A 27,813-nucleotide genomic window follows, 5' to 3' on the forward strand; every position below is an offset into this window, starting at 1 on the left:
AAACAGCAAGAAGCTTCTAGCTAACTATATCATTTCTATAAATGTGTAGAATGAGATTATTATAGCCTATAAGTATTTAAATATTTTAGCCACATTTAAAGGAACATGCCACTATTTTTGAAAATAGGCTCATTTTCCAACTCCCCTAGAGTTAAACAGTTGAGTTTTACCGTTTTCGAATCCATTCATCCGATCTCCGGGTCTGGCGGTAGGACTTTTATCTTAGCTTAGCATAGATCATTGAATCTGATTAGACCGATAGCATCTCGCTCAAAAATGACCTGAGTTTCAATATTTTTCCTATTTAAAACTTGACTCTTCAATAGTTATCGATTCGAAAACGGTACAACTCAACTGTTTAACTCTAGGGGAGTTGTAAAATGATTTTTTTATTTTATTTGTTTAATAAAATAATTAAAATCTATTTTTTGTTTTGTGCAGATCATTTTACGATCTGCTTCTCTGTACGCAGTGAAGATTTCGAAGACTTCTCAAAGGATCTTTTTCAGGAAAAATAGCAAGAAGCTACACAACTATATCATTTCCATCAAGCTTAGTGCCCATTGCTGTTCTCATGCGGTTCTGTTTTGACCTCTTCCACCTTCATGCTGCTCAAACAGGGGTACTCGTCTAAAAAGAGGTTATACGTTGCAATCAGTTCCTTCCAGTAGCTTTTCTTCCCATAGACCAGCACGAACGCGCTGACTGTGGTGTAGATGCTAGCGAAGAGAACGGTCAGGGCCAGTGTGTTCTGCCTCATCAGCACCACCGTTATCTGCGTGACGATGTCCACGATCAGAAAGACCACATACACGACCACTAAACTGAGAGTCATCTTGATGACCCGGATCTGCGTGCCGAGCTTGGGCCCATGGGCGCTGTTGCTACTGGCCTTCATGTCCAGAAGATGTTTGGCCAGGTAGTACGAGATGGAAATGCTGCATTTGACCATTATGATTCCTGGAACGATGTCAGAGATGATCACGTAGTAGAAGATGTAGGCGAGTCCGGTCGTGTCGGTGGGCATGATGGACCCACAATCGCTCAGTCCGCTGGTGGTGGTGGTGGTGGTGGTGTTGTAGGTCAACACGCTCAGCAACGGCACACAATTGGCAAAGCCGCTCACGACGATCACCGCCAGGACCATGTGGACGTTTTTGATGATGGCCTCCTGGATGCGTGTGAAGCAGTGGACGGGCTCAACCACCAACTTATTACCGTAGTAGAAGGTCAGGAACGCCGTGCTCCAGAAGATGATGAACTTGAGGCTGAAGATGAGCACCAGCAGGATGGCTCCCGCTAAGCTAATGCGGCACACAGTGTCGATCACATCCAAGGTCTGCCAGAAGTACGTGAGAACCTGCAGGGAGATGCTGGCCAGGGAGATGGCCGTGATGATGAAGTCGGCCGGGCTCAGTCGGGGCTTTGTGCTCTTCCGGTAGTTCCTCTGGTTGATCAGAAGCAGGTACATGTTGAAGAAGATAGTGAGAATGGCCAAGAAGCCAGTCAGTATCCAGGCCACGAGTTTGTCCAAGGACGACAGCATGGTCGATTGTTCTCTGAAAGAGTATTGTGATCTCAACATTAACAAACAGAAAAGAAAAAGAGATCTCTTTAATACAGTACTAAATCTGCAGACAGATGACATTTAGATCTTTAGATGTCTCTCCTGAGATAAAGACCCCAGTGATCTTGTGTACCGGAAAAGATCTGTCAAACTGTGTTTTTAGAGTTTACTAAAAATATTAATGTCAAATGAATTCATGAAACGAAGTCAAGTATAAATATTAGATGAAAAAATTCAATGAAGATGATAAATGTTATCTTTTATACTTTACAGTAAAATAAAAGTGGTAAAGTGTCATTGCTAACGAAGTCTTTTTAAATAAAATAAAATTATACAGCATATATAAAAACCTTAGGTTAACTAAAATGGTGCCCTTGGAAGCAAACTGTAATTAGTTTATGGTGAAGTACTAAAGTAAAAAAAAAAAAAAAAAAGAAAAGCTAAAAAAGAAATATACCCCCCCTTCAAAAAACTATTTTAAAAAGACAAAAGTACACAACAAAATTACTTTAAAATTTAAATGTAAATACAAAAATATAAGCTATTAAAAAAAGAATAAATATTAATACTATATAAATAATACCAAAATAAAATTGTAAAGATACCAAAGTCTGCACTCAAAGGTCAGAGAGCTTATCAACTCAGACATCAAAAAAGATCAAATGGTAAACAGTTTTTTTTTGTAGCTATATGAAAACTATTGACTCACATACCTTCAAATACATCTTAGAAGAAACATCAGCTGAATATGAGCGTATACATTTTCCCTGTGAACATGCACAAACTGTAAGTACCTTGTTTTGGAGGCCTCAAATATTTTCTCTCTTGTTCACTCGAGCTCCTCGTGCATTTAGGAGATAAAAATGACCAGAAAATACTGTCCTGTTGTCATGGCAAAATGCAACTTTTTTTTTTTTTTTTTAAGAAATAGTAAATGATAGGGAGAGATTTGAAGCTGAATTGCTATGGGTAGTGCTGAAAGCTCTTGACAATAGCTGCCTGACTTTTATACACCAGCCAAGAAGCCAGATTTGAACTATGATTTAGTACGCGGACTTTAACCATATTTAAAGCTGCTTGTTTTACGGCACAGAAGCATGACTAGTCATTTTAACCACCATCCAGACATTGTGGTTCAACTCAAATGGCAATCGGGGGCCGGTGGGCTTGTAATTTTGGGTTTCACACCCAGGTGCACATTTAAACAGGTGCACAGCAACAAAAATGCGGTGAAAAGGCTGCTGTAAAAGTGTGATTCAATCTCTGGTCTGCTGCGGTGTTCATTCGCTTTCTGATACAAAGCTTTATCTTGTCAGACACAAATATACTTTCAGTAACATAATATTTGTTTACTTTGATGATTATAGCATTAATGCAATTCAGTATAAGGGCATTATCCCATATGGCAAAAAATGTAGTTTTTATGGACAAGTTATATTTTGAATATATGCTAAATATATGTTATGAAGCTCAATTAAATAGATTTTATTTAAATTGAAAATATAATAAGTTTACAGCTGTCATTCCCCAAAATAGCAAGAAATCAATACCAGATTTATCAAATATTGTAATATGTATGTGTGTCTATATATATATATATATATATATATATATATATATATATATATATATATATATATAGACAAGTGAACAAACATATATATATATATATATATATATATATATATATATATATATATATATATATATATATATATATGTTTGTTCACTTGTCTATATATATATATATATATATATATATATATATATATATATATATATATATATATATATATATATATACGTGTGTAAACACACACACACACAAATATGTTCCTTGCCGGTTTTTGTTCAGATTTTATGTGTTCATCATACGTGTTATGGGCTATTTATTTATGAATTTTTCTCGGATGTGATATGTAAATGTATTTTCTTGGATTTAAAAATATGGAGAGCAAAATATATATTTTAAAGTGAACAAACATATATTTACCTTACATATTGTAAAACATATTTTGAACAAATATATATTTTAAATGCATCATTTATATTTTATATAATTTATTCATTGTTAAAATACATATTTTTTATTGTTTATATGTTTTAACACACACACACACACACACATATATATATATATATAAATAAATGACATTGTTTATTATACGGCTTAGAGATAAATAATATAAGAACGTTTTCACATTCAAAATAACAGTGATTGTGTTAAATATTTGAGAGGTAGATAATATATATATATATATATATATATATATATATATATAATAAGAATAATAAATAATAATAAGAATTATAGGCTGGCCTTTTAAAATACATGTTTAACAAGGCTGTGAGCAAATCCAGGATTGGTAGAAAAGAAACTGAGATTTTAATATGTATGAATTGTTCGCCATGATGAATGGCATCTGCTTAAACCTGCTGTTCGCATTATGAAATCATATTGGATACTTATTCAGATGTGCCCAATGCAAATTGAAGCCAAATTTAGTGGTGGTCATACTGCTTTGCCTGCATCCGTCCTTCCTGTGCTAATGCACCCTGGATGTCTGGAGGTTTCATTTGACTAGCACACATACACCGAATCACAGCGAGATGATGGAAGACTTGCACCTCATTCACAAGACAAACAGCTTTCCTGACATTCACATGCGGCATGCGCCTGAACTGGAATATGGTGTGACATGCAGCAAATAACGCGGTCAACGTAAGCACGTTGCTCTTGACGAACTTTGGCGCTCTCTGCTAGTATTGGTGAACACATTCAAACACCTGCAGCGGTGCTTGCTTTGAGCCAAACGTCTTCCTGTTTCCTTAGTAACCCAGCAGTCGGTTTCCTCTGATAGAGAGAATACTTAGACGACCCTGACATTTTACCCACAGATCCGAAGGATTAAAGCCTCAGATAATCAGGGGAACCACAGTATTCTGTTTGTGAATCCAAACATCGTATAAACCATGAAAGCTGTTATGGGTATTCAATAATAAATCACTATGAATTCATTTAGACTTAAGTGCCCCCTCAGATTTCTGAGCCAAGTGGATTTTAAATGCAGCTTCCAAAAGACAACATTTTTAAAAATAATATTTTTTTATATTTGATACAATCACATGGATGTGATTAGATTATTCAGTTCAGGCACAGCGTCAGCTTATGAATTCAAATCCATGTTGGCATTTTGGCTGGTGCTGAGTCAGAAACAGACGCATTTGTAAAGCGCTGCCTTATAACCAATCACACACAATTCTGTTGTGTTTATGAATGCAATGGCCAATCAGAGAGTTCAGATGAGTCATCGCTGAAACGTGGTGTGTCGTTCACATCCTCGCTGACTGGATTATGGCAGATGTGTGTACAAATGTAAGTAAGATATTAATTTCACAGTGTAAACGGGTTGAGTGATTTAAATGGGAGTTTTTGAGAGTGCCTGAACTCTGGCTAGACTGAAGTGAAAATGTTCTTTCATAATGTAAATGTTCTCTGCTCTCTGTATAATTGAAATGTAATAGTAGCTAAAAAAGGAATAAAAATAAAATAAAACATAAGCCTATATCAGTTGTACAGTGCTATTGTCACGTGACAAGCTTGACGTGCACCCCCCCCCCACCACTCGTGCCCCCTCAAAAAAAAATAAAAAAACACATGCATGGCGCCCCTTGTTTTAGACTGATTCAGAAGTGATTTAATTGGACAAAAACACACAGCTAGATTTCCTTTTAAATATGAGTAATGCTACATTTTCACCACCTCATCATAGCATACACTGGATAAAATATTAAACTGACTTTTTAAAAGATGGAATCATATGAATTATTTTTCTGTAATTATCATTTTGAATTAACTAAGAATTGGAATGTTTTTTAAGACATTTCACTTGTGTGGGCATTAATTTCTAACTTGAAAAAAAGCTATTTATTAGGAAATATTTCAGTTTGATCATTTTCTCTCATTTATAGGTTTTCTTTGTAAAAATCCGTTTAACTTAAAAGTGTTTTACTGACGTCATCTTTCAGGAAGGAACATCATTTCAGATCCGCCACAGCACATAAATCAGCAGTTGCATGGATTCTATGAACGGTGTAGGATTTGAGTTATTAGTTTGTTTGTCACTTTAAAAAGCTAAAATAACTTAAATCTTTGATAATATCAAAAAGTTGATATCCACTCTCAGCCCTCAGAATCATCCTGTTATTTTTTTCTACCATTGTGTAAATACTCAAGCCATAATATTTCATAATATTTTGGAAAAGTAAGTTTCATGCAGTGTGTAATGCAGCTGTATGTGAAAAGTGCATCATAAATGAAGTTATTGCCTCTCAAAAGAAAGATTTGACTCTGGAGGTTAAGGCTAGATGGCATATAAAAACTACTCCACATGCGCACATCAACATAGCGTAATTTTTCTCACACTGTACAACAATAATTACTATTTTTGAATTATTGTAAAGGGTAGGTTTAGGGTTGGGGTAGGCTCAGACATTTATAAAACACAATCAAATAGTTAAAAAAATTATATTGATTGTTAGCTTTTGGTTATTGCTGTATCTCTTCTAGCCACAACCCTGAAATGAGTTGTTTTAAAATCGAATCCCATGCCGCGATTTACATACGTCACAAATTCTTACATTGGCATAATGCCCACCTACATTTTGCGTGGACATCCTGTGAAAATAAACTTCTCTGACGACTGCGTCTCCAAACAACTTTTTTCCACTTTTAGACCAGAGTGGAGAACTATCATTTTAATAGGATGAATGATTAATAAGCCATAGTCCTGTACTGGTGATGGCTGTTCCTTTTCCCTGACATGCGCTGTCAGAGCAGAGTAACATTATGCAAAGGAGGGGTTTGGAAAGATTCTTCTATAAATGAATTGTTTGAGAGTCGTTGAGAAATATGGAAAATTTAATTCATATTATAAGAATATGATGCATGTAGACCTGTTGTTGGGGACTCTCAAAACAAAATTATTAACATTTCAAATATAATAATTATGGGACTTTAAAAACCACACAAGCATATTCATTTGATAAGTGACTTAAATGCTACAGGAACAGGAATGAGCCATGAAACAACAGATGAGAAGATAAAACCTTATCTTTCACCGCACAAAAACAGCATTTCTGTTATTAAACCATTACTTTGGGTTTTTTGCTCTTATTGGATACAGTCACGCTTTACTAAATGCACTTAAGTGAATCTGCTGGATTGAAATCATATACAAAGTATAGAAATTGTCTAAGTGAATCATTGCACAGCCAACACACAGTTTAGTAGCTTATCTCGCACTGTTTGTGAATAATGACATATTGCATGCTGTTATTTTTTAAAGCAATCACACACCATTTTCCTTGTTTCTTTTTTTTTTTTTTTTTTTTACCAGGCAAGCAAAAAAAAAAAAAGCCATCAGATGTACATTGAAGAGTCCTGAATATGAGGCATGAAGGTGGACTCTTTAAAATAGCTTCCTAGAAACCACTTAGCAATATGCTAATAGACTCAAAACTCCTTAGCAACTGCCCAACCACCTTTGCAACCACCCAGAATGCTATGAATTTGTTTATTTCAGAAAATCAAGCTCGTGCAAAAATGATGTTTTGTACTCCTCCTTTCAAAAGACTGGTTTCTTTGCATCAAAATATTGATTTTTCATGTCTAATGAACCTTGGCAAGGGAAACCGTCTTCGCTTTGTGCAATTAAATGTGAATTCATCTGCGTTCAGTCTTTCCCAGACAATAACACTGTGTATGTGTCCCTGAAACACGCCGTGTAAATGCGCTCATTTCATTTCACAAACATCTTTTCATGTCGTTCTCCCACGCACTTCTGATTTTCCATCCCTTAGTCCAGAAACATTTCCCCACAATCGGAGGTTATTAGTCAAACAATGCTGTGAGAAAAATAGAAAAGAAAAAACTGACTGGAGCTAAACTGACCACCAGGAGGGCAAGTGACCCTAGAGCTGGGGGCGCTCTTGCACAAAACTATCACTGCAATACATTGATTGACCTGACTATTAGAAGAAGATGGCAAATCAAACCGAGCAAACAATTTCCTTTCCATCATCTCAAAATCACACTGCTGATTTGAAGTGAGTGCTTTTCAATACAGGTGCGTCACAAGGGAAAAACAGTTAGCCAGCAACTAAAAACAACATCTTAGAAACAGAGGAGGCCTTTGTAAATGCAACCACCATCTTAGAGCTGGATTATTATTGTTAATTAAATTGAAATACATATAAAACGTTACTTATCTAAAAGTTATTTCAGCTGTCTGCCAAGGCAATATTTCAAATTTTCATTTAGTTAAACTTTAAGTCAATCTAAATAAAGTACATAAATATATACAACTATAATAATAAATAAAAAAATAGCAAAAACTATATTTAATATATTATTTTTTAAACGTAAAAATGACACGACACAAAATGTCAAAAAAACATTTTTAATTTAATATATTATTAAAGACTGTAATAGTATACTAGTGACACTATATTAACACACCGTTGCAAACTGGAGAATGAAGATGTGCAACTAAAAACTTTTTATATATTTCGGCCAATCATTGAAACAGTAATGAAGTTTTGGGGGCCAGAAAATGCAAACATTTGAAAACAGTTTTCAAAATGCAAGTTTCTGAAACTTGCAAAAACGCAAATTTGTGATAACACCAATGTCACGTGCACACTTATTTGTGAGTATGTACTTAAATGTGTATTTACGCGGGTGTGTAGTGTTTCATTTATAAGTGACATCGCCGACTGCTGGGCTGGCATGAATAATAGAGTCATTTTTGTGGATTCGTGTGAACTGTGATTGTTTTGAGATCATTGTCGTATGTATGGGAAACTTTACAAAAACCCTAATGAAAAAAGTCTGTAGTCAGTCGTTGTCGTGTAAAGATACCCCTCAGTTGTTCCAGGTCTGTAACCATTTACAAAGTTGGCGAATGTATGATGCCTAGTGTTTAAAAATTTGTTTCCGATTTGTTTCAGAAGTTGTACTTAGCCTTTAGGGGGCGTTTCCACCGCAGGAACTTTACCCAGGAACTAGGGACTTTGGGCTGGTACTCGCTGTGTTTCCACCGCAGGAACCAGGAACTAAATAAAGTTCCAGGTGAAAAAAAATGCCCCTCAGAAAGTTCCTGCTGGCGAGGTGGTACTTTTTTAAAGTTCCGGAACTTTCGGGGGCGGAACTTGAGCGCTAAACATCCTGATTGGATGAGTTCACGCAGCATTGGTTGAGTTCAACAACCATTTATTCAGATAATTTTCAAAATATTACTGTTAATGTGTCATCTATCCACCGAGAGCAGCCTCACCTCGGCTAGTCCTTCTGTGGTTAAACATAACATATAATTCGTTTTGGGTAAAACTAACAGGTTATCTTTGGTCTGTTTTCAATTTATCTGTATGTTAAAATGAAAATAAAAGAGGCAAATTTAAATAATATTTCGTTTCATTTTAATGGCTGTATATATATATATATACACATTTCCCTGAACTAAGTACATTTCTGCAGCTGTTATTATGTTTAAAAGTTCCTGGGAAAAAAAGTTCCTGGTACAAATGTTCCGGGTAATTTCGGTGGAAATGCGCCATTTGTGTGTTTTATTTAAATACTTAGTTTAAACAAACTTGGGCCTCTTGATGCTTTTCAATGTCTATACCACAGTAACCGTTTTTTTAGGATTATTTTTAAAGATGTTTTAGGATTGTGGAGAACTGACATGAAAGTTGAGGTTTCTCCCAGGGATTTTGCTTTTGCTCTACTCCTGACACTTTGTGAAGTTTTCAGTTTCCTTGCCGTTGGCTTGCTCACTGGCTTTTACAGAAAAAATAGACTAAGACAACATTTTCTTTTAATTGAACTTTCAAATGAGGACCTTATGGAATTTTGGGCATTATTATTGCAATGTTTTCCTGCAAAGATGCTTTGAAACTTTGTCCATTGTGAAGAGTGCTATATAAATAAAATTGACTTGAGGGAACAGGACCGGGACATGTCGTATCGTTTCACCACATCTGGCTGTTTTGAACTCAAAAAGCATGTCCTGTGCAGTCAGGTCCTCGAAGCTGCTCTGATGATAGGAACCCCTCTTAATACAAAATTTGGCGGCATGATTAATTTAGTTATTATTATTATTTTTCATACTCAAATTTAAAAAAAACAAAAATATTCAAATAAAAATAATTTTGTATAATTTTAAAAATGTAATTCGATTTTTTTTGGCACAATCACCCTTGTAAAGCACTCATATGATGTTTACTCTCTTACTATCAATCTTAAAAGGCTGAATTTATTGTTATAAAGAGGTTAAAAGGCTTGTTAGTTAATATATTTCAATTACCATGACCACATTTCACCTAGATGTTTATAAAACAATCATACAAAAATACATCAACATAACTATACATATATATTAGCAGATCTCTATCCAGAACTTTAGGAAAATTTACAAATGTGAATATACTGTGCAGTTTTAATGCCCTCGAATCTTGCCATGGTCTTGCGCAGTATTGCATCTTTTGAGTGCCATGTCCACTGGCAGGACGTTGGTGGTTATACGGCGTATCCATATTTGCTGTCGTATCTGAGCGAAGGCCTGTGATCAGACGCAAGCATGTTGGCTTCCCTTTGGATTCTGCTGCGTTCGGTTTGGGTACTGCTGGGACCAGATTCGGCCTGTGTGACATCAGCTTTGCCAACCGAGATGTAATGGATCCCCTGATGGCCGTAATAATTCTGTGCAGAACGGAAGCTGGAGTAACGGCTTCCCGGGCGACTCTCGGGAGCTGGAACATCCTCCCTAAAATACGGTAGAGGAAAGTAACATGTCACTTGATGCTAGCCAAATATATTTATACCCGAAGTAGAAAAAGGAGACATACATATTTGGGACTAATCCAGTTGAGAGAATCATTATTGGGTGTGGTTGTTGTTAATGATTCACCAGTGTTGCTGATAAGTCAGAAAGGTATTTACCCATGATTTGTTGCGAGACATTCTTCAGCTATTAGCTAAACATTTACTTCTGCTCCTGAAGGGAAACTATCGAGCATGTAGAGAGACACTATGCCAGTGTTAAGCCCATTAAACTTCTCAGGTTTTTCAGCCAAATAGACTTTGAATGTAATTTCCAAAAAATAAATAAAAAACATGGACATTGGTTTAATGTCAATTGAGTTGAAATGACTTGTACAACCAAGTTGATTATACATAAATTTCAAGCCACAACTGAACTTAGAAATGGAAATAAAGTTTTTATGTTGTACAAAGAATATTGCCCCAAAGTTGATCATTTTCCTCATTTTTTCGTACAGAACCAAGGAATTTTTTGTATGTGGTTGGTTGGAGGAATCCTTCCAAATTTTTACCAGATATTAATTTGTCAACACAACACTAGCAAAGAGTTTTTGCATTTCAGGAGACATGGAATATATATCAATTTAAACATTAACCTTTTGCTAAAATGTTTCAGTTTTAATATGTATCGCTAAAAGTCAATCCAAATGAGTTTTTTCTCATGCACTGAGCCAGAAATTAATGTTTTAGCAGCACTTACATTGACCAAACTTTACAGTTTTATCTATATTTGCATATTTAAACTTGTCATACAAAACAGTAGTCTTAATCTCCATATGATTAATCATTTTGTGAAGTATGGTAATGTCAATTAGTTCAAATTTATAATGCATGCGTTTATAATGCATGTTCTCACTGCTTATAATTAAAAAGTATAGCCTATATAACTGGACCTTCTGGTGAAAACGACGTATGGTGACATAAGCCAGACTTCTCCAATCATTCTCCAATCATTCTCCATTCACCCACACCTCACACAAGCTCGGTTTCATCTGCCTCCATTTTTAAATGCAACACCCACATTTCAACATTGAATCAACAACCGATACATGCAGATAGAAACATATTTATCATGGCTGACAATTAGTTTCCTCATATAAACAATTAATTATCATCTTTGAGCTAAATCATGGTCAGAAATTAAGAATTTGTTCCAAACTCATATGAATTAGTTTTCTTGTTTTCATATGACATGCCTATGTTTAATTGACTGAAATAAGGAAACAAATTAGTACAATGTGGCCATGATATACAAAAACAAGTTTTTTTTTTCTCCCCTGTATGCCATTTACAGCAGTATCTCACCTGATCTCGTTGGCACGCTCTTTTTCATAGCGCCTCTTGTAGCAACAGCAAATCAGGAGCCAGATCAGGAAAAGGAGGAGGAGAAACAACAGCAATGCACCAATCACAGCTCCCACAATCACTCCCACTTTATTGGTTGCTAGAGATAAAAGATTCAGATAAAAGACAGCTGATTATGTAGAGAAGTGGCTCACTCTTAACCTGAGATACATTTAATCTGAAAGTGCAGCTGAGGTTTCACAAAATCATTAATCTTATAAAAATTATCTGGAGAATAAATGTGTTTATAAAAAGAATATGTTAACACAAAATCCTCCATTGAGTGAGTCTGCGTATTTCATTCAAGGACACATAATGCATAATGGCCTTTATACAGAGATATGCTTCTGCGGTTGAGGTATGAACGCTGCACAGAAATGAGAGAATGACTGGATCTTTTGACTTTCTCCATTTCTTCCAACTTTCTCCATTGGTTCAATAAGCATAAAGAGACTTACTTACAAATGATTGATGTAAGTATTTGGACACTTAAACCATTTATATACCCTAATAGATAAAATAATATTATAAATAAACATGTCTAATTGGCATCTGCCTGTCAAAAGTCTCTGGATCTTTTCTTTTCACCAACCTAGCATTTGAATCACCACATTTTGGTGGGAATTTTGATCACCAAATTGGTAAAAAAAAAAAAAAACACTTCAAGGTATAAACATATATTACCGCTGTCGCAAATAAAGTGAAAATGAAATGCGGCATTAAATTTAGATCTGCTAATTTCCTTTTAGTCGTTTTTACAGCGTTGCACATGACCGATCACACACGATTCTGTTCAGCTTAGCTTAGCTTCAATTTTCTCATTATAAAGCAAATGTACAGTATGTACCATGTAAGCAAGAAATTCATTTCACAGTGTAAACAGCTTTATTTATTATAACAGGAGTATTCTGAGAATGACTTAACTCTAAACTGAAGTTAGTGATGACGTGCTTTGATAATGTAAATGTTCTACTCTCGCTTTCTGAATATAATTCATTTGCTGTTTGAACAACCTAATAACTTTCAGCCGTATTAAAAATATTGCATGACATGACACCCATATGTGGTACAGACAAAAAAGACGGCTTTATGGTGTGACCACACTAACATTAGGCTACTTAAACCCTTCCCTGGAGTTAGTTCACTCTCACTCTCGAGTTACCTCTTTGATACTTAGTCTTTTTGTGAAACATCTGTGCTGTCTTTCTGTCTTTCAATTTGACATGTTATTGCTGATGCACTGAGATTCAGACATTAAGGGAAGCTTAGGTTTGCAAATACATTCCGGATGCATCCATACTCACGGTTATATGCTTGAAGGGCGTATGTGCATCGTTCAGTGCCTACTTCATTGCTGACCTCACAAAGGTACCTCCCTGTGTAGCTCTCACTGTGATTTCCGATCAGCAGCTCTCCAGTCTGGGGATCTTCAAACAAAAGAGTCTTTTAGAATGTGCAGACCTGCAAAAGACCCTGTAGTGTCGTTTACTACAGGTTGCACACTAAAACTTGTTTGGTTGCTATGAGGCTCAACAATTTTTTTGTCTTTTTTTTTGTTGTTGTCTACAGCAGCTGTATGTGACTTGACAACACAAGCCTGAAGCTACAGGTTATTCAAGAGGTACCAAATATTAAACTTGCACTTGAATATTTGCTGAGTAGAGTTGCACTAGACCTGTGTGCACCGGGGGGAACTCACTCTGTGTTGCAGTTGGTGGCAGGTTTCCACTTTCTTTGGTCCATGCATATATTAGAGGAGATGAACCCTGGGAAGATTTGCAGCGAAGCGAAACGGTCCCACCCTTCTCCTCGCTACCTTCCACCCAACATTTAGGTTGTGATGGTCGTACTGAAGGAAAACAAAAGAAAAACAATCAGAAGTCATGGACAAAATCACATGGCTGATGCATTAACATTATGACATTTGACACACATTCTTTAACCTCACATGCAGGTCTGACTGCATTCTTGTGTACAGCTTCTGTTTTTAACCATCTAATTCATTCCTCAGAAAAAAATCAAGTTATACTCATAATAAGGTTTCCATAGAAATGAGTCATAAATTAAATACAGTATAGGTTGCACTTTCATGTTGACACTCATATCTCATATCTCATAAATCGCAAAAGGAAGGAAGGACCAGGAATATTCAAATGTTCAATATATTGTACACTAAATCCATAAAAAACTTTAGTTGTAATAAAAGCCAACTGAAATATACTAATATAATATAATATAATATAATATAATATAATATAATATAATATAATATAATAAAATATTGAAGTAAATAATCCAGAGAAACAAACAACCATTTTTTTAACAAATAAATACAGAAAATATAAACATTGTTATTATTTTAAATATTTTTTTAAGTGGAAACAAAAGCTTAAAATAATTTTACATGGCTCAAAAATGATCTATTAATTAAAAAAGATCATTCATTATTTTTTGATTTCAGATCTGAACTCTAAACATGTCTCTAAAAAGCCATAAAAAGTGCAAAAACTGTAAATTCACACACGTACACACACACACACACACACACACACACACAAAGTGGGTATAGAAAAGAATCACCCCCCATTTTAAAATAATCACAATTTGTTGCAACGGACACAGTATTTATTTTATCCAGCTGTATTTACTGTATTTGCTCAGTGCAACTTATAACATCCAAGTGAAAGATATAACACCAACATGCAGAAAAAACTCATTTCATGTGAAAGATTAGAGGGTTTCAGAAACTTCCAGGCAGGTGTGTGGAGGCAGGTTGGAGCTAAACTTTGCAGGACATCGGCCCTCCAGGACCACCCCTGGTCTAGATGTGCAAAGTTAGTAGAGACAGAGACAAATCCCAACAGATTAAAGGCTTTAATTAAAGCAAAAGTGATACAACAAACTACTGACACAAACGGATGACTTTTTCCAACTCGGTGAATCTGTTTTTTTTTTCATTTTATTTATTTATTTATTTTTTCTTCTGACATGTTGGTGTTATATCTTTCACTTGGATGTTAGGTTACACTGAATAAATACAGCTGGATAAAACAAAAACTGTGTCCGTCTTTATTTATGGCTGCAAACCAACAAAATGTAATTATTTTAAACGGGGGTGATTTATTTCCTATACCCACTCTCTCTCTCTCTCTCTCTCTCTCTCTCTCTCTCTCTCTCTCTCTCTCTCTCTCTGTGTGTGTGTGTGTGTGTGTACAACACTAAACTGAAACTAGAATAGCTTGAAAAAAAAATACTAAACCAGAAAATTTAGAAGAAAAATAAAATTAAAATCAAATAGAAACAAACTAATGTAAAACTCAAAAAACCATAATTACACTGCACTCTTAAAGGCTCCCAGCACTGAGCCAAAGTTTTACAAGAGGGTGTAAATCATCGAGTCTGTAGACAGGAGGCGGTGGGGTCGGGCTGAGGTTGCCAGAAGAAAACAGAAAGCAGATGTGAACAACAAGCATCCACTCCACCTACCATTCCAGTCATGCCATCGAGAGCAACTCGAGGAAAGATGCAGGCTAAAGTTGGAGAGAACCGGTAAAACAGAAACCTGCAGCTTGATAAGAGTGTCAGAACTGGTCAGCAGTCACAGAAAGAGCACATCCTCACCCAGCACTACTAAAGTGAGTTTCCTCGAATCGATGCCTGGTGCTTTCTTCACTTTGCACTGGTACGTGGCAGTGTCCGAGACCTTGACGCTGGAAATGCTGACCGTGGCGTCGCCTAGGCTCGGGTCGCCAGCAAACTTCAAGCGACTCATCAAGTCTGGGTTTCCTAGCTGGTACTGTTTCCCTCCAGTGTAGGATAAGATCTGTCAGACAGAAAAACCTAGCTCAGTGAGTCTTATCTAATGTAACCGGTCTAACCACCTGCCGTCATTAAGATGAAGTCTTACGCATGGATTTCTCATAATCTCCACACACATCTCTGGAAAACCTGGGGTTAAGCGGTTTGGACGAGGTAGAAATGGGAGGAAATTACAAAATCCATCAAGATGATATGATTGATGAGGTGGAGACTGTGATCTCCACGGAGCTGAGAACACATTCCTACATTCTTGTCTTATCAAAAACACCAGATGCTACGTAAAGAAAAGCTGCACCGCATGCGTCCGTTCATTTCAAACAGTCATGCAGGTGTGACAAATAATCCAGTCTCTCTTATGATATTAGTGTTATTTTAGTGCCATCACCATTTAGTACCAGTCAGTGTTATTTTAGAATGATTAAGATACTATTATTAATATTTCGATTTTGTTGTTGTTGTTATTGTAACTTAAAAATCAGCATGAAATGGTAAATAACCCTATTTGCTATTTTTTTGTATTTTATTTAATCTGATATGTAATCTGAAATAATTAAAATAAGCCAATTACCCTCATGCCTACTGAGAAACATCTTAAGAAGTGTATTTTAAGCATATTCTGATGCTTTCGAAAAAATTTCAGATCCATTTTCGTTTTTGCTATTCTTAAAGATGCCAATACAATACAAGATGTGCTTTAAACTGCATTCTGTGTCCTCAGCACGCTCTCACCAGCTCATCTTTCTGGGTCATGTCTTGACTGACGAGTGTCCACTCAATGTCCAGGTCTCCGACATCTGAGGCGTCCAAGCTGTATGTGCAGCCCAGAGTAACACTCTCCCCCTGAGCTTTCTTCACCGTCTGTGGTCCTGTGGATGTCACCTGTACCGCCAAAGCTAAAGGTTCACACAGAGAGATACGGAATAATGATCTTTCATTTTACAAACACCTGTCTTGTCCAACTCAGAAAATGTCTTATTGAATAGAATTTTCCCTCTATACAATAAATTCAAATCAGTGGTTCTCATCTACTTTGCTTAAACCCAGTAATCATTTTTATTGTGCTATTTACTACTCATGATTATATGGTGTGTTGCATTTTATTATTTGCAATCAAAAAAAAAAAAAAATTCCTATCAGAACTGATCTGTTACTCACCATTTGAGAACCACTGCTGTAAAACATTTATTGATTTAAAGAGCCCGTATTCTATGCTTTATTTGGAAGCCTTGGTTTCATGCACGAAAAACATTGTGAATGCCATCTGTACAGGCTGGTTTTTCAACTTTTATGATTGACTAAACTGTTTGCATGAGAGATGCATATCATTGAAACTTCCAAGTTGTTGAACACTGATGAACATGTTGATATGTGGTCATGTGCTCATAGTTGTGATGCCATAATGATTTCTGAAGATGAATCATTTCATCAACTTTTTTTTTTTTTCAGACGAATTTCAATAATTGGTCAGAGGAAGAAGCGGCATGACATTTATTTCAAAAGTGCACAAATAGTCCTGTTTTCTATGATGTGCACTATCAAAAACAGATCAAGAGGAGAATTTTCTCAAATGAATCATGGCCGTTAATAGTGCCGTTTATTTGCACATTCTGTTCTGTCTGTGATAGATCATTGTGTGCTATTTCCAATCTTGCCAGTTCTGAGTGCTAGAATGTGGAGGATGATGCTGTACAGTGCAGCTTGTGACAGTCTGCATGCATCACTCTACCACAATGATCCAGACACCATCCATCGCTCTTTAAATGCAGAAAGTGCACTTGACAACATGCTGAATCTGGATATATGGTTAGTTGTAACTCTCTTCTCCATTATTTGATGAATTACCTGAGCCACGATCACTAGATAATTTTTCACAGGCTAATAACATAGCAGTAACTGCACTAGGTGGAATACTGCAGTAAATGTGAAACGTTCTATATTAAGCCTATGAAAAGAGTTGTCTGTGAATACCACACATTTTTGTGCTGAACCTTGTCAAACAAACATATGTTCTAAGAAGTGTTTATTAATGTTTCCATTAGGGTGTAAGAACAACACGTTTTCTCAACGTTCTAAATGTCCAGATTTTCATGTTTTTTTTTTCTTGTTTATACAAAGGGAACATTCTATTTTATTATTTTGTGAACATTATGGGAACGTTACTTTTGAATGTTCTCTGAACATTCTGAAACAAGTAGCACCATGAAAAAAAGAATGATGTATAAATAATATACAGATATAAGAGAATCTTCCAAGCTAACAATTATGTTCTACAAACATTGTGCTAACGTTCCTGTTAAGTTGTAAAAACATTATTCCAAATACATTTTGATAGAACCATACCAAATTTCTTAGAATGTTGTGAATTTATAATTTGACAAAAGGCCACAGCAGTTAAGGTCACACAAATGTTAGCAAAAACAAGTTAACTGTCATCAGAAGCTGACTGGCTGAATAAAAAGACATGATGCCATAAACAGCAATCAGGTGATCTATGAAACGTGAATGGATAAGATGCACTGTCCTCCGATGCTCCTGTCACAATCTCTGTGTCTCAAAATCACCAAAAACAGCTTTGAGTACAGATGAGCAGTCTTTGCAAGGTGCTTCTGCAATTTATTAATTTAATTTATTTTTGAAGGAATGCTACAGATTGTCAGGTTGGTCTTGTTCTTAGCAACAAGCAGCAGAATGTGTCAGATAACTGTGTCATTCCTGTAAGTATTGCACATTCACACAAAACACAGGGAGCATCTGTGCAATTTACAGATCGTCCCATCAGCTGGAATAAAAACAGTCCAAGCATGAGTGTGTTGAGCATGCTGGGTTAAAACCCTGTGAGTGCATCCATGTATGGTCAAAAACCACACCTTTTCATGCTCTGTAATTTTAGTGCATTTAATATTTAGCAAATCACTCTCACAGATAATGAATGACCTTATTGTTTTATGCACGCTACATCTTCTGCTTTTTAAAATCTGAAATGCACATGCAAGTGCATTGAAGCGAATCTCAGATCCAGTATTATTCAATACTAGAATTTGCATAAAGTGGAGTGGGAGGCCAGTGCAACTTCTTAATATGCAGGGTTAATTTATGCATAACATGGTCACACTTAGACTGCCGCTGAAACTCGATACAGCCCACACAAAGTGAAGAGAAAAGTGACCTTTAACCCAGAAAACCCTCAAAGAGACTGTTAAATAAGTAAATAAAAATAGTACTGTATTTTACACACCTGCATGATTTAGACATAGTGAAGTGATGTATAATGCAGCCAAAAGCAAGGGGAAGTTCAACCAGAACTTGCTCATAGCTAAATGTCAGCTTTTCTCACAGAAAACCTGAAAAAAAGAAAAGAGAAGAAAAGCACAGACTGTCATTTTCCCTTGCTGACTAGACACCTTATCTGTAAATGTGAATCATCTGATTCTGATAAGGGTCACACGTATGACAAATTACAATGTCATTTTAGCTGGAATGAGAAAGTCTTGAGTTTCGATTCAAAAGTGTAAAAACAAATCATTAATCACTCTCAAGCTCAGAAAAATCTAATCAGCAACCAAAGATGGATTGTCTCTTACAAATGTGATCTGTTTGATATGTGTATGTATATGTACATAATAGACAAGAAATAAGAAAAAATATCTAAAAGCATATGAATTATATATGTACATAAACATATAACTATGTATGTACTGTATAAGTATAATATTTAAATGTAATCATATATATCATCTGTTTTATAAGTACAAATATCTAAAAGCATATGAATATATATATATATATATATATATATATATATATATATATATACACACCATTTTTTTGTTTGTTTACATAATATTAAAAGAAATAATTTAAACAGGAAATGTCCACTATCAGTCGACAAATGTGTTTGAATATTTTTTGACCAGATGGGATGTAAACATCTCAAACACTGACTGACTGATATTTCTGCCTATTACTATTTGCATGCACTTATAATATACAAATCACTTCAGACTCAAACATTGTAAAGTTTTAAACATGAGGTAGAGTTATCAAAAGAAAGGCAGAAACTGTGATTCTTATCTTTGTCTATGAATCATTAAGGAAAAACGATGCGCCAAAGTAGCTGCCAATAAAACACACAGTAATAAAACCTTGAGGAAGAGAGTTCCCTGAAAACTGAATACAGTTTAAACATGTACTCACACATTTGGATTGCTATCATTGCAGGGATGTTTTTATACTGTACAAACCGTATATTCGATCACCCTACACCTAAACCTACCCCTCACAGAAAACCATCTGCATCTTTACATTCTCAAAAAACTCATCCTATATGATTTATAAGCTTGTTTCCCCATAGGTCCCCATGATGACACGAGTCCCCATGAGTTGGTGTGTATTCAGGTTTAAGTCTCCACCAGGATTGAATCACACACACACACACACACACACACACACACAGACCCCGCATTTAATTCAATAAGCCTTTTTGGAGCACTTGCTTACTGACGGTTTACAGTAATCATTTTAGTCTCATAAGAAATTAAATAAGCCAGAAAAACTAATTAACGGAGGTCAGAGCGGGCAAGGATTTCATTTCTGTTAGCTTTTATAAAGAGCAAAGTCCAAACTGCAGTCCTTCCCGTCACAACCAACTTCCAACTTCAGTTCTTTGTGTTGACATTCAACTGATGTAAACTCAAAGAGGGATTTCCGTAAAAAATGACAAATTACCTCTTAACGGAGCAACCAAATCCAGAGTAGTCCAACAAACACAGCGGTGCTGAGGTGTTTTCTTTGCTAGTTCCTCTATTCAGCTCTTACTCTCACCTGAAGCAGGTAAACAGGTGTTTCCTCTAAGGCCCCTCCCCCTCACAGCATTCCACCAATCACAAACTCAGTGTACAGTAAATGGATTAAATCAGCCATTTCGGATCGAACCATGTGACTGATTCAAAAGCAGTACATTCACATTAAAACAGTGCTTGGCATCTGGGTTAAAAGCAATGGCAAATAAAAAATAATACAATATAACTCGATATACAGCCATCCAATGACATTTAAAAGGGCAGATTCAGATATTTTTCCTGCTGGTTTTTAAAATCGAAGGCCTTTCATCCAATCACGAGTGGCATTTTTGGTGCAAATACACCTGCCATTTGATAATATGACTAATACTTATTCAGTATTAGTGCCTGTACTGTATGTTTGTTTGATAAATCATACTGTTTATGGATATACAATACTGTGGTTATTCTTAGTCAGTGCGATGTCCTTTTGCATTTTGTTTGAACAGTGTAATTCAGAGTAATTTTAATACAGTTTTAAATCATTTAGTTAACTTCCAAAAAAAACTGTTTTTGGCACTTTTCTAATGCAAAATGCTAAACCAATTGAGAACCACTGCGCTGAAGTGTGCCTTATGCGTTGCACATTGCATAATTGTTTGAATTTGCTTGGTTTTTGTGATTATTTTTATTAGTTTTATTCACATTTATTTTTATATTAAGCCCAATAGGCCAGTATGTCTATGTTTAATTTGGAAATTAACAGATGCATCTTTAGGCTGCTGTAAAAATGTAAACACTGCAATGTTATTTCACATGGGGAATCAGTTTGTTTGCTCAGCTCTGCTCAGACACTTATTATCACTACAAAACATGTACAATACGTGATTCTCCTTGCTGTCAATGTAGGCTGTGGATGTGTGCACACAGACTCAGATGAAGTCTTCTGTCAATCAAGAGCTCTTCTGATCATCGACGCCTCCCACAGCTACACACACAGCCGTGGATATGCTGCTTTGATCACAATGGCAACATCACAAGCCACTGAGGACAGAAACACAAGGTGAGTGTGAGTGTGTGCACTATTCAGAGTTTAGGAATCGGGTTTCATTCATGAGGCTGAATTTGAATTTATATATTTGTGTTGGTTTTGTCTCAGTGCTCCAAAAAGTTTCCCACAGATTTTTTTTCTTCTCTTTTTTGAATGTAAGGATTGGAAATGTTTTTTTCCAGCATAGTCCATAAAATGACATTTGTTATTTAAATTAATGTAAATTAACATGTATCTTAACTAATATGTATATTTGTTAATATTTAAATGCTATTGTTATAGTTATAAATAATTGTATTAATTTGTGTTATTTTATTATTATTCGATATAATTTAACCTACATTGTAAAAAAAAAAGAAAAAAGATGAGATCAGTAAGTCTTGGTTTAAGATCTCCGTGGTGTACATGGCCAAAGTTCTGCATTTGAGGTTCAGTCTGATTCATTACACAACAGAATTGTTCTTCCTCGTATTACTTTCATGGCAAACGAAGAGATTTTTTTTCCCCTCGGGCTTTGCTTCAAGGCCGACAGCCTCTACACAGCTAATCGATGAGATAGCGGCCGCTGATAATTGGTGGCGATTAGGAAATAAAGACAATTTGATGTAGTTTTCCATGAAGACCTTGAGATGTGAGTTTTAATAATTCTTATCTCTCCTTTTCAAGTACAAATAAAGCATCTTCTTGTGGTTTTCAATGAAGCAGTTCATCCAGTGAGCTCGAGATGAAAGGTCTTGTATATGGAGCGATGCTTTGAAAATAACTCCGCTTTTTGTTTTGTACAGATACCATCTGACCTTAAAGAACCACTGTAGTTCAAGCAGTCAACTTTAAAGCACTACAGTATTTTCAATAATCTGTGAAGAAGTGTCATACAGGCACAGCAGTGACAGGAAATCTTGGAAACACTTCAGCTCACGAGTCAGCCGGAGAAGTCTGACCCATTTTGAGTCATCAACATAATTTCATAAATACAGCATATTGAGTATTTCCAGAAACACTTGAAGGCTTGAAATTTCACCTATAGTTTATAGATATTTAATGAGTTTTAATAATTCATGTTTATTTTATGGACCATGGTGGAAAAACATTTTATATCTCAGAATGATACTCACTCCCAGTGTAATTTATTTTTTAACAAACCAGGCAATGGTGAGAGAATAGAGAAAATATTATTATTGTCATGAGACAAGTTTTTGTATTATTTTACATGATTATGTTTGGTAAAATATATTTGTTCTTATGACAATGGGATTATTTTAGTTGTATTTGCATGTGGCATAAAGTGTACGGTAGGTTAATATATTCTGGTGCATGAAACGTTTTCTGTTTCTGTTTTAGTGGTTTAATGTGAGAAATGCTCCATATGTGTCTCCATATGGAGTCCTGGAGTTAAAAAATAATGCCTTGTAAATCCTAGATAAACTTGTGATGGTGGAAAACACATGGGTCATGCTGACGTTCAGTGAGGGTCTGGCAAGCGTTTCGTTTTGATTTATAATGTAATATGTTGCAGTTACCAGCTCAAATATTTTATTTACACATCAAAGACAGGTTTAACTTGACAAGTGTTCATTTTGGACCCCGCTGACCCCTACTGGTGTGGATGCAGTGACACACAAAAGTGTTTTTGGTTGGCGGTGCATTCACAGGCATATCTGTGTTAAGCTGAAAGTGTCTGTTTTACTGTATGTACTCCCTGGCAAATGGGCAGCGTTCTGGCAAGTTCTCTGCAAACATTTCTGCAGTTATTTAGATAGAACATTTGCTGATCTGATCTTTAGTAATGTTCTCCAAACATTAGCACAATTAGCATGTTCATGGAACTCTTTTTTTTAGAAATTGTTTTCGAAAATTCAGAGAACATTCAAAAGTAACATTTCATAATCTTAACAAAATGATAAAATAGAATGTTCCCTTACACTAACATTGGCATAAAACATTTTAAAACCTGGAATACGCAGGAAAAAGTGTATTTGTATTCTGTATATATTGAGCCAAGAGGTCAGTCTGTGACATTTGACCAACCAGGGAATCTAAATGTGAATTCACAGGAACATAACATTTTATCGCACCTTAAAACAGCTGTTTCTAGGCCACAGATATGAGCCTTGATCATTTGAAACTCTGTTGTTAATAGTACTACTCATTTCCCTAGAAGCAAAACATGGATAAAATGACATGGTACACCTTTAAATTGGCTTCTGCCTTCCGTCTGAGTGTGATTCAGTCAGCGTGAAAGTGTTTTAACTTGAGATATTGGAGTCACATAAGATAAACCCCCCTGGGAAATGCTGCGCTTGTCGTCCCATGACTGCTCTCACTCAAATGCTAATGGAGTCTTTAGAAAGTGAGGCCGATGCTTTGTTCCTCATTGTGCCATTGAATGCAAATGTGAGTGCTGCGCTTTTGTTTATTTGCACCTTTGGTACTGAAGCGGAGAAGGCTGTTCTGTGGTTTCCTTCTGAAATTCCCCAGCTGGTCAGAAAGCCCCTCTTCTGAGTAATGAAACCTTGAATTAGATTTTTAATATGAGAAATGAGAAACAAAATATTTGGCAAAAGCGCAGTCAGCTTAATAGGTGTCCTTTGTCATTACAATCCACACAATTTGAACATTCGAATAGAACTTATGCTTCGTTTGATGTGCATTTTGCACAGGGAGAAACTGTTCAGTTTTGTCTGCGTTGTGAGTTTCTTAATAAGCAAAGTAATTTATCTTTGCCATCTGTAGATGGATGCAACGACAGCTCGGCAGGATGCCTATTAGTAGGTTTGCTGTAGCGCCGGACCTGAACAAACCTTGATGTTCTTCTGCTGCAGAACAATGTGTGATGAGAGAGAGGCAGACGGGAAGAGGGGACATCAGCCGACAGGGCTAATTCTGTAGAATGGGAGATGACACGTAATTATGTAGCATCGATCGGCAGGGAATACGCTTCATCATGCTGTGACTGTACTTTGGTAATTTGGCCCATGGATTCTCTGAAAGTCAGAATAGTCAAAAAACCTTCGGCATTCATTAAAGCAAAGAAAGAAGTGACGCGTCACAGAAAACACCCTGATTTGTGTGAATGCCGCAGTGTGAAGAGATGCATTCTGTGCGCGGGTGTACATCTGATGTGATTATATGCTTTCGACATGTTGAGATGTTCTAAACGCCATGATAATGCAAGTGCTTAGATGTGTATGCATATTTTTTTGCACTACTTTTCAAAACGCTTAAGTTGTTGAAATGTGGTTCCAAATCAATTAAGCTCATTAACGGAATCTGGCTGAATCCACAAGACCTTGAATGTAGGCAGGGATTACAATTAAGGGCTCAACTTGTTTAAAGTCTTATCTTCATTTGGATTCATGGCTATTCTTGGCATTACTGTTCAGTTGTTTGTTAGGGAGTCTTCTGCTGGCAGATGATGCAAATCTTGCAGTTTTAAGCTAAACTGATTAACTGGCATTAAAGCATATTATCTAATGTGTTTTTGTAGCTTGCTGTAGTTTGTAAAGAATGGCCAAGGAAGGGATGAAAAAAGATGGTATCCAAAGCTGTTTTTTTTTTTTTTTTTGCATTAACGTTCAAAACTCTTAAAGGGATAGTTGTACAGGGAGAAAAGTTTTAAACACTTTTGGTAACATTATTACTGTCACTTTTATCAATTTAAAGCATCTTTGCTGAAGAAAAACATAAAAAAAAAAAAAAAAAACTGAAACCAAATGGTTGAATGCTAGTGTGTGTCATTTAAATCTTTAGAGTTAAGAACAATTGATGAAAGTTCCATTCAAGTTTAAACAAGTACAAAAAAAAAAAAAAAAATCTGACTGGTCCATGCATGCCTTGTGGTAATGAGAGGACACAAGCCAGGTACAGAAATCATTAGTATAATGACTGTGACTTTTGACCAGTGATCTCTTCCTAAACCCAGTGAGCTTCCTCCACAGGCAGCATTTTAAGACACCACAGACCCTCCTGCCAAAACATTACCAAGGAATAGTTCTCCTAAAAATTAATATTCTGTCAATAATTCTGCCCAGAAAGGTAGTAAGGATATCGGTAAAAAAAAAAAAAAGGTCCATCACCAGTAGTTCAATCGTAATGTTATGAAGCTACACTAATATTTTTGGTGTGCAAAGAAAACAAAAATAGTGACTTTAATCAATGATTTCTTCTCTTTTGACTGCCACTCACACGAGTACCATGACGCATTCTTGTGCATTCCTCTGCTTGTAAACAGGGCGCAGCGCTTGAGACTCCTACGTCAGCGGCACCACATGCATGTGTCATGGTACTCTTGCGAATGGCAGCGGAGACTATTTTAACCATGTTCTTTACTACCTTCCTAGGCCTGGATGCATTTCAGTTGTGATGCTGTCTATGCAGGGTCATAAAGCTCTTGGATTTCATCAAAAATATCTTAATTTGTGTTCTGTAGATGAGCAAAAGGCTTACAGATTTAAAATGACATGAGGGTTATTAATGACAGAATTTTCTTTTCTTTTTTTAATTATAACTATCTTTAATGTCTTCAATCATAAGGGAGACTTCCTCTGTTACTCAGATTCATTGTTCTCTTTTTACTCTACTATTTGATCTACCTGAAGACACTGAAAGTCAGTGCTGATGCCCTTCATCGTATGGTAATTGTCTTCCCTTGCAATAAAGAGGGACAGCGGCCAAACAGGACTGGATTTGATCTGCGGCCAGGGCTCTACTGATAACCCCATCTATCTTAGTGGACTTGGCAAAAAGGACCTCACTAATGACACCAGAGGGGATGTCCAAATCACTGGTAAACAACAGAACACGGGTGAAAAGAAACAAATGACCGTTTCAAATCGGCAGGGAGGTTGGAAATGTCTGAAGACATGCCAGGAGAGGAAGCTGAGGTTTGACTGGAGCTAGAAACAGGGAATACAGGTCCATATTTTTCTTGTGAGGGAAGGATCTCGCCTCAATGAGCCGATGAAGATGGGCCATACGCCCGAGGAGCGATGATTTTTATGTCACTGTGCACCTGTCAGATACTATTATAATTTATATATGTTCGATTATACTTTATATAATGAGAATTCAGACTGTGCCCACAACATAATATAATTTAAAGGTGGGCACAATCTCATAACTCTCAATATAATATACTATAATCTTTAAATGTGGGAATCTCTTATCTCTTAGGCTTGTAATTAGTAAATTAAATAATATTTAAGGAACTTCTTAACTCTTAATGTAATATAATATAACATAATATAATATCTGATGGTGGGCAGAATCTTAATATCACTATCAGTATCCATTCTACATATTAAAGTAGATAAAAAAAATATATATTTTTTTTCTTTATTTTCCTTTGTGTAGTATTATGAGATAAAGGTCTTTCTAAAACTTTTAACAGAAGATCAGAATAATAACTGACAGGTGCAAAAGACAAAGACATGTTTCAGAAATGTAGAGTAATGTGCACAGTTTAAACACTTAAAAGATCTTGACATTTTGCATGACACTTCCTATACATACAGTAAGTGTAAATTAAAATTAATGATCTTGAATGGTAATGGCATTATTATTTGTAGTTGCAAATGCCATTTTCTCTCAGATGCAATTCACAGAATAAGAATAGCAATAGAACATGAGCAGGAATATTTTAAAAAGACTCTCCAGAAGTAATTCATTAGACTTATCCTTCATTTGAAGAGGGTTCATTGTCAAAAAGCCCACTTGTGTTTGGCTCCTCTGGTTCTCCTGTGAACAGTTTTAATCTCCTCAGTGTTGTTCGGCCAGTGTACACTTATCATATTTGTCCAGCACAGGTGCCTGTTTCATAAAGCTGATTTACTGGCTCTGAGGAATTGGACTTTGCTGGAAAGTGGCTCTAACAGTCTACAGCTGTTTTGGATTACACTTGTTTAATGTTGCTTTGGCCTCTGTTTAGCCTTTTGATATTGGTAATTATATTATATTATATTATATTATAATTTGTAATATCAGTTGATCAATTTTTAATGCAGTGTGTCTGACAGAAAGTCTTTGCGTATGTGTTTTAGTAATACATTTTATGAGAATTTGTAGAGTATATTAGGGCTGTAGTTTTAACACATAATTCTAATTAGTTATTTTAATGCAAGGTTATCTTACATTTAATACTACTGAAGAACATGATGTGGGACAGCAACTCGCATATCCTTCAGAATGTATAAGATTCATAAGATCTAAAAAATGTCCCTTTATGATTTTTACACAGCATTGTATGTATATTACCTATATTATATTACCTGTAAAACCACAGAAGAACTGTTGTGCAGAAGAACTCTCTTCATTCCTGAATGAATCTGCATTTTGAACGAATTGGGTGAAGCAATGATTCAATGTCTTACTGTAT

At 35.8% G+C, this 27,813-nt stretch overlaps 2 protein-coding genes across 2 annotated transcripts; both read right to left on the minus strand.

Annotated features, from left to right (window-relative positions):
• Positions 1-287: 287 nt before the first annotated feature.
• On the minus strand, positions 288-2,019 carry LOC113081655 (uncharacterized). The gene has a single exon (XM_026253675.1). It carries the CDS (start codon positions 1,646-1,648, stop codon positions 554-556), a length of 1,095 nt encoding a protein of 364 aa, XP_026109460.1. The 5' UTR covers positions 1,649-2,019; the 3' UTR covers positions 288-553.
• Positions 2,020-9,939: 7,920 nt separating this feature from the next.
• Positions 9,940-20,440, minus strand: LOC113081654 (coxsackievirus and adenovirus receptor homolog). The gene is made up of 8 exons (XM_026253674.1): positions 20,337-20,440; positions 18,847-18,952; positions 16,341-16,504; positions 15,414-15,615; positions 13,492-13,641; positions 13,097-13,219; positions 11,754-11,892; positions 9,940-10,392 (listed from the first exon to the last, which is right to left on the minus strand). Exons 2-8 carry the CDS (start codon positions 18,920-18,922, stop codon positions 10,146-10,148), a joined length of 1,101 nt encoding a protein of 366 aa, XP_026109459.1. The 5' UTR covers positions 18,923-18,952; positions 20,337-20,440; the 3' UTR covers positions 9,940-10,145.
• Between the last annotated feature and the right edge of the window lie 7,373 nt (positions 20,441-27,813).

This window comes from Carassius auratus, unplaced genomic scaffold (genome assembly GCF_003368295.1).
Source record: "Carassius auratus strain Wakin unplaced genomic scaffold, ASM336829v1 scaf_tig00034784, whole genome shotgun sequence".
NCBI classification, from domain to species: Eukaryota; Metazoa; Chordata; class Actinopteri; order Cypriniformes; family Cyprinidae; genus Carassius; species Carassius auratus.

Excerpts from the sequence above, each read along its gene's own strand:
- LOC113081655 (XM_026253675.1), bottom strand. The coding sequence starts at position 1,648 with ATGTCATCTGTCTGCAGATTTAGTACTGTATTAAAGAGATCTCTTTTT.
- LOC113081654 (XM_026253674.1), bottom strand. The coding sequence starts at position 18,922 with ATGAGCAAGTTCTGGTTGAACTTCCCCTTGCTTTTGGCTGCATTATAC. Across the intron at positions 13,642-15,413 it reads ACTCACTTTAGTAGTGCTGG|TACGACCATCACAACCTAAA; the intron begins GTGAGGATGTGC and ends GTTTTCCTTCAG. Across the intron at positions 11,893-13,096 it reads CGCCCTTCAAGCATATAACC|CAACCAATAAAGTGGGAGTG; the intron begins GTGAGTATGGAT and ends TTTTATCTCTAG.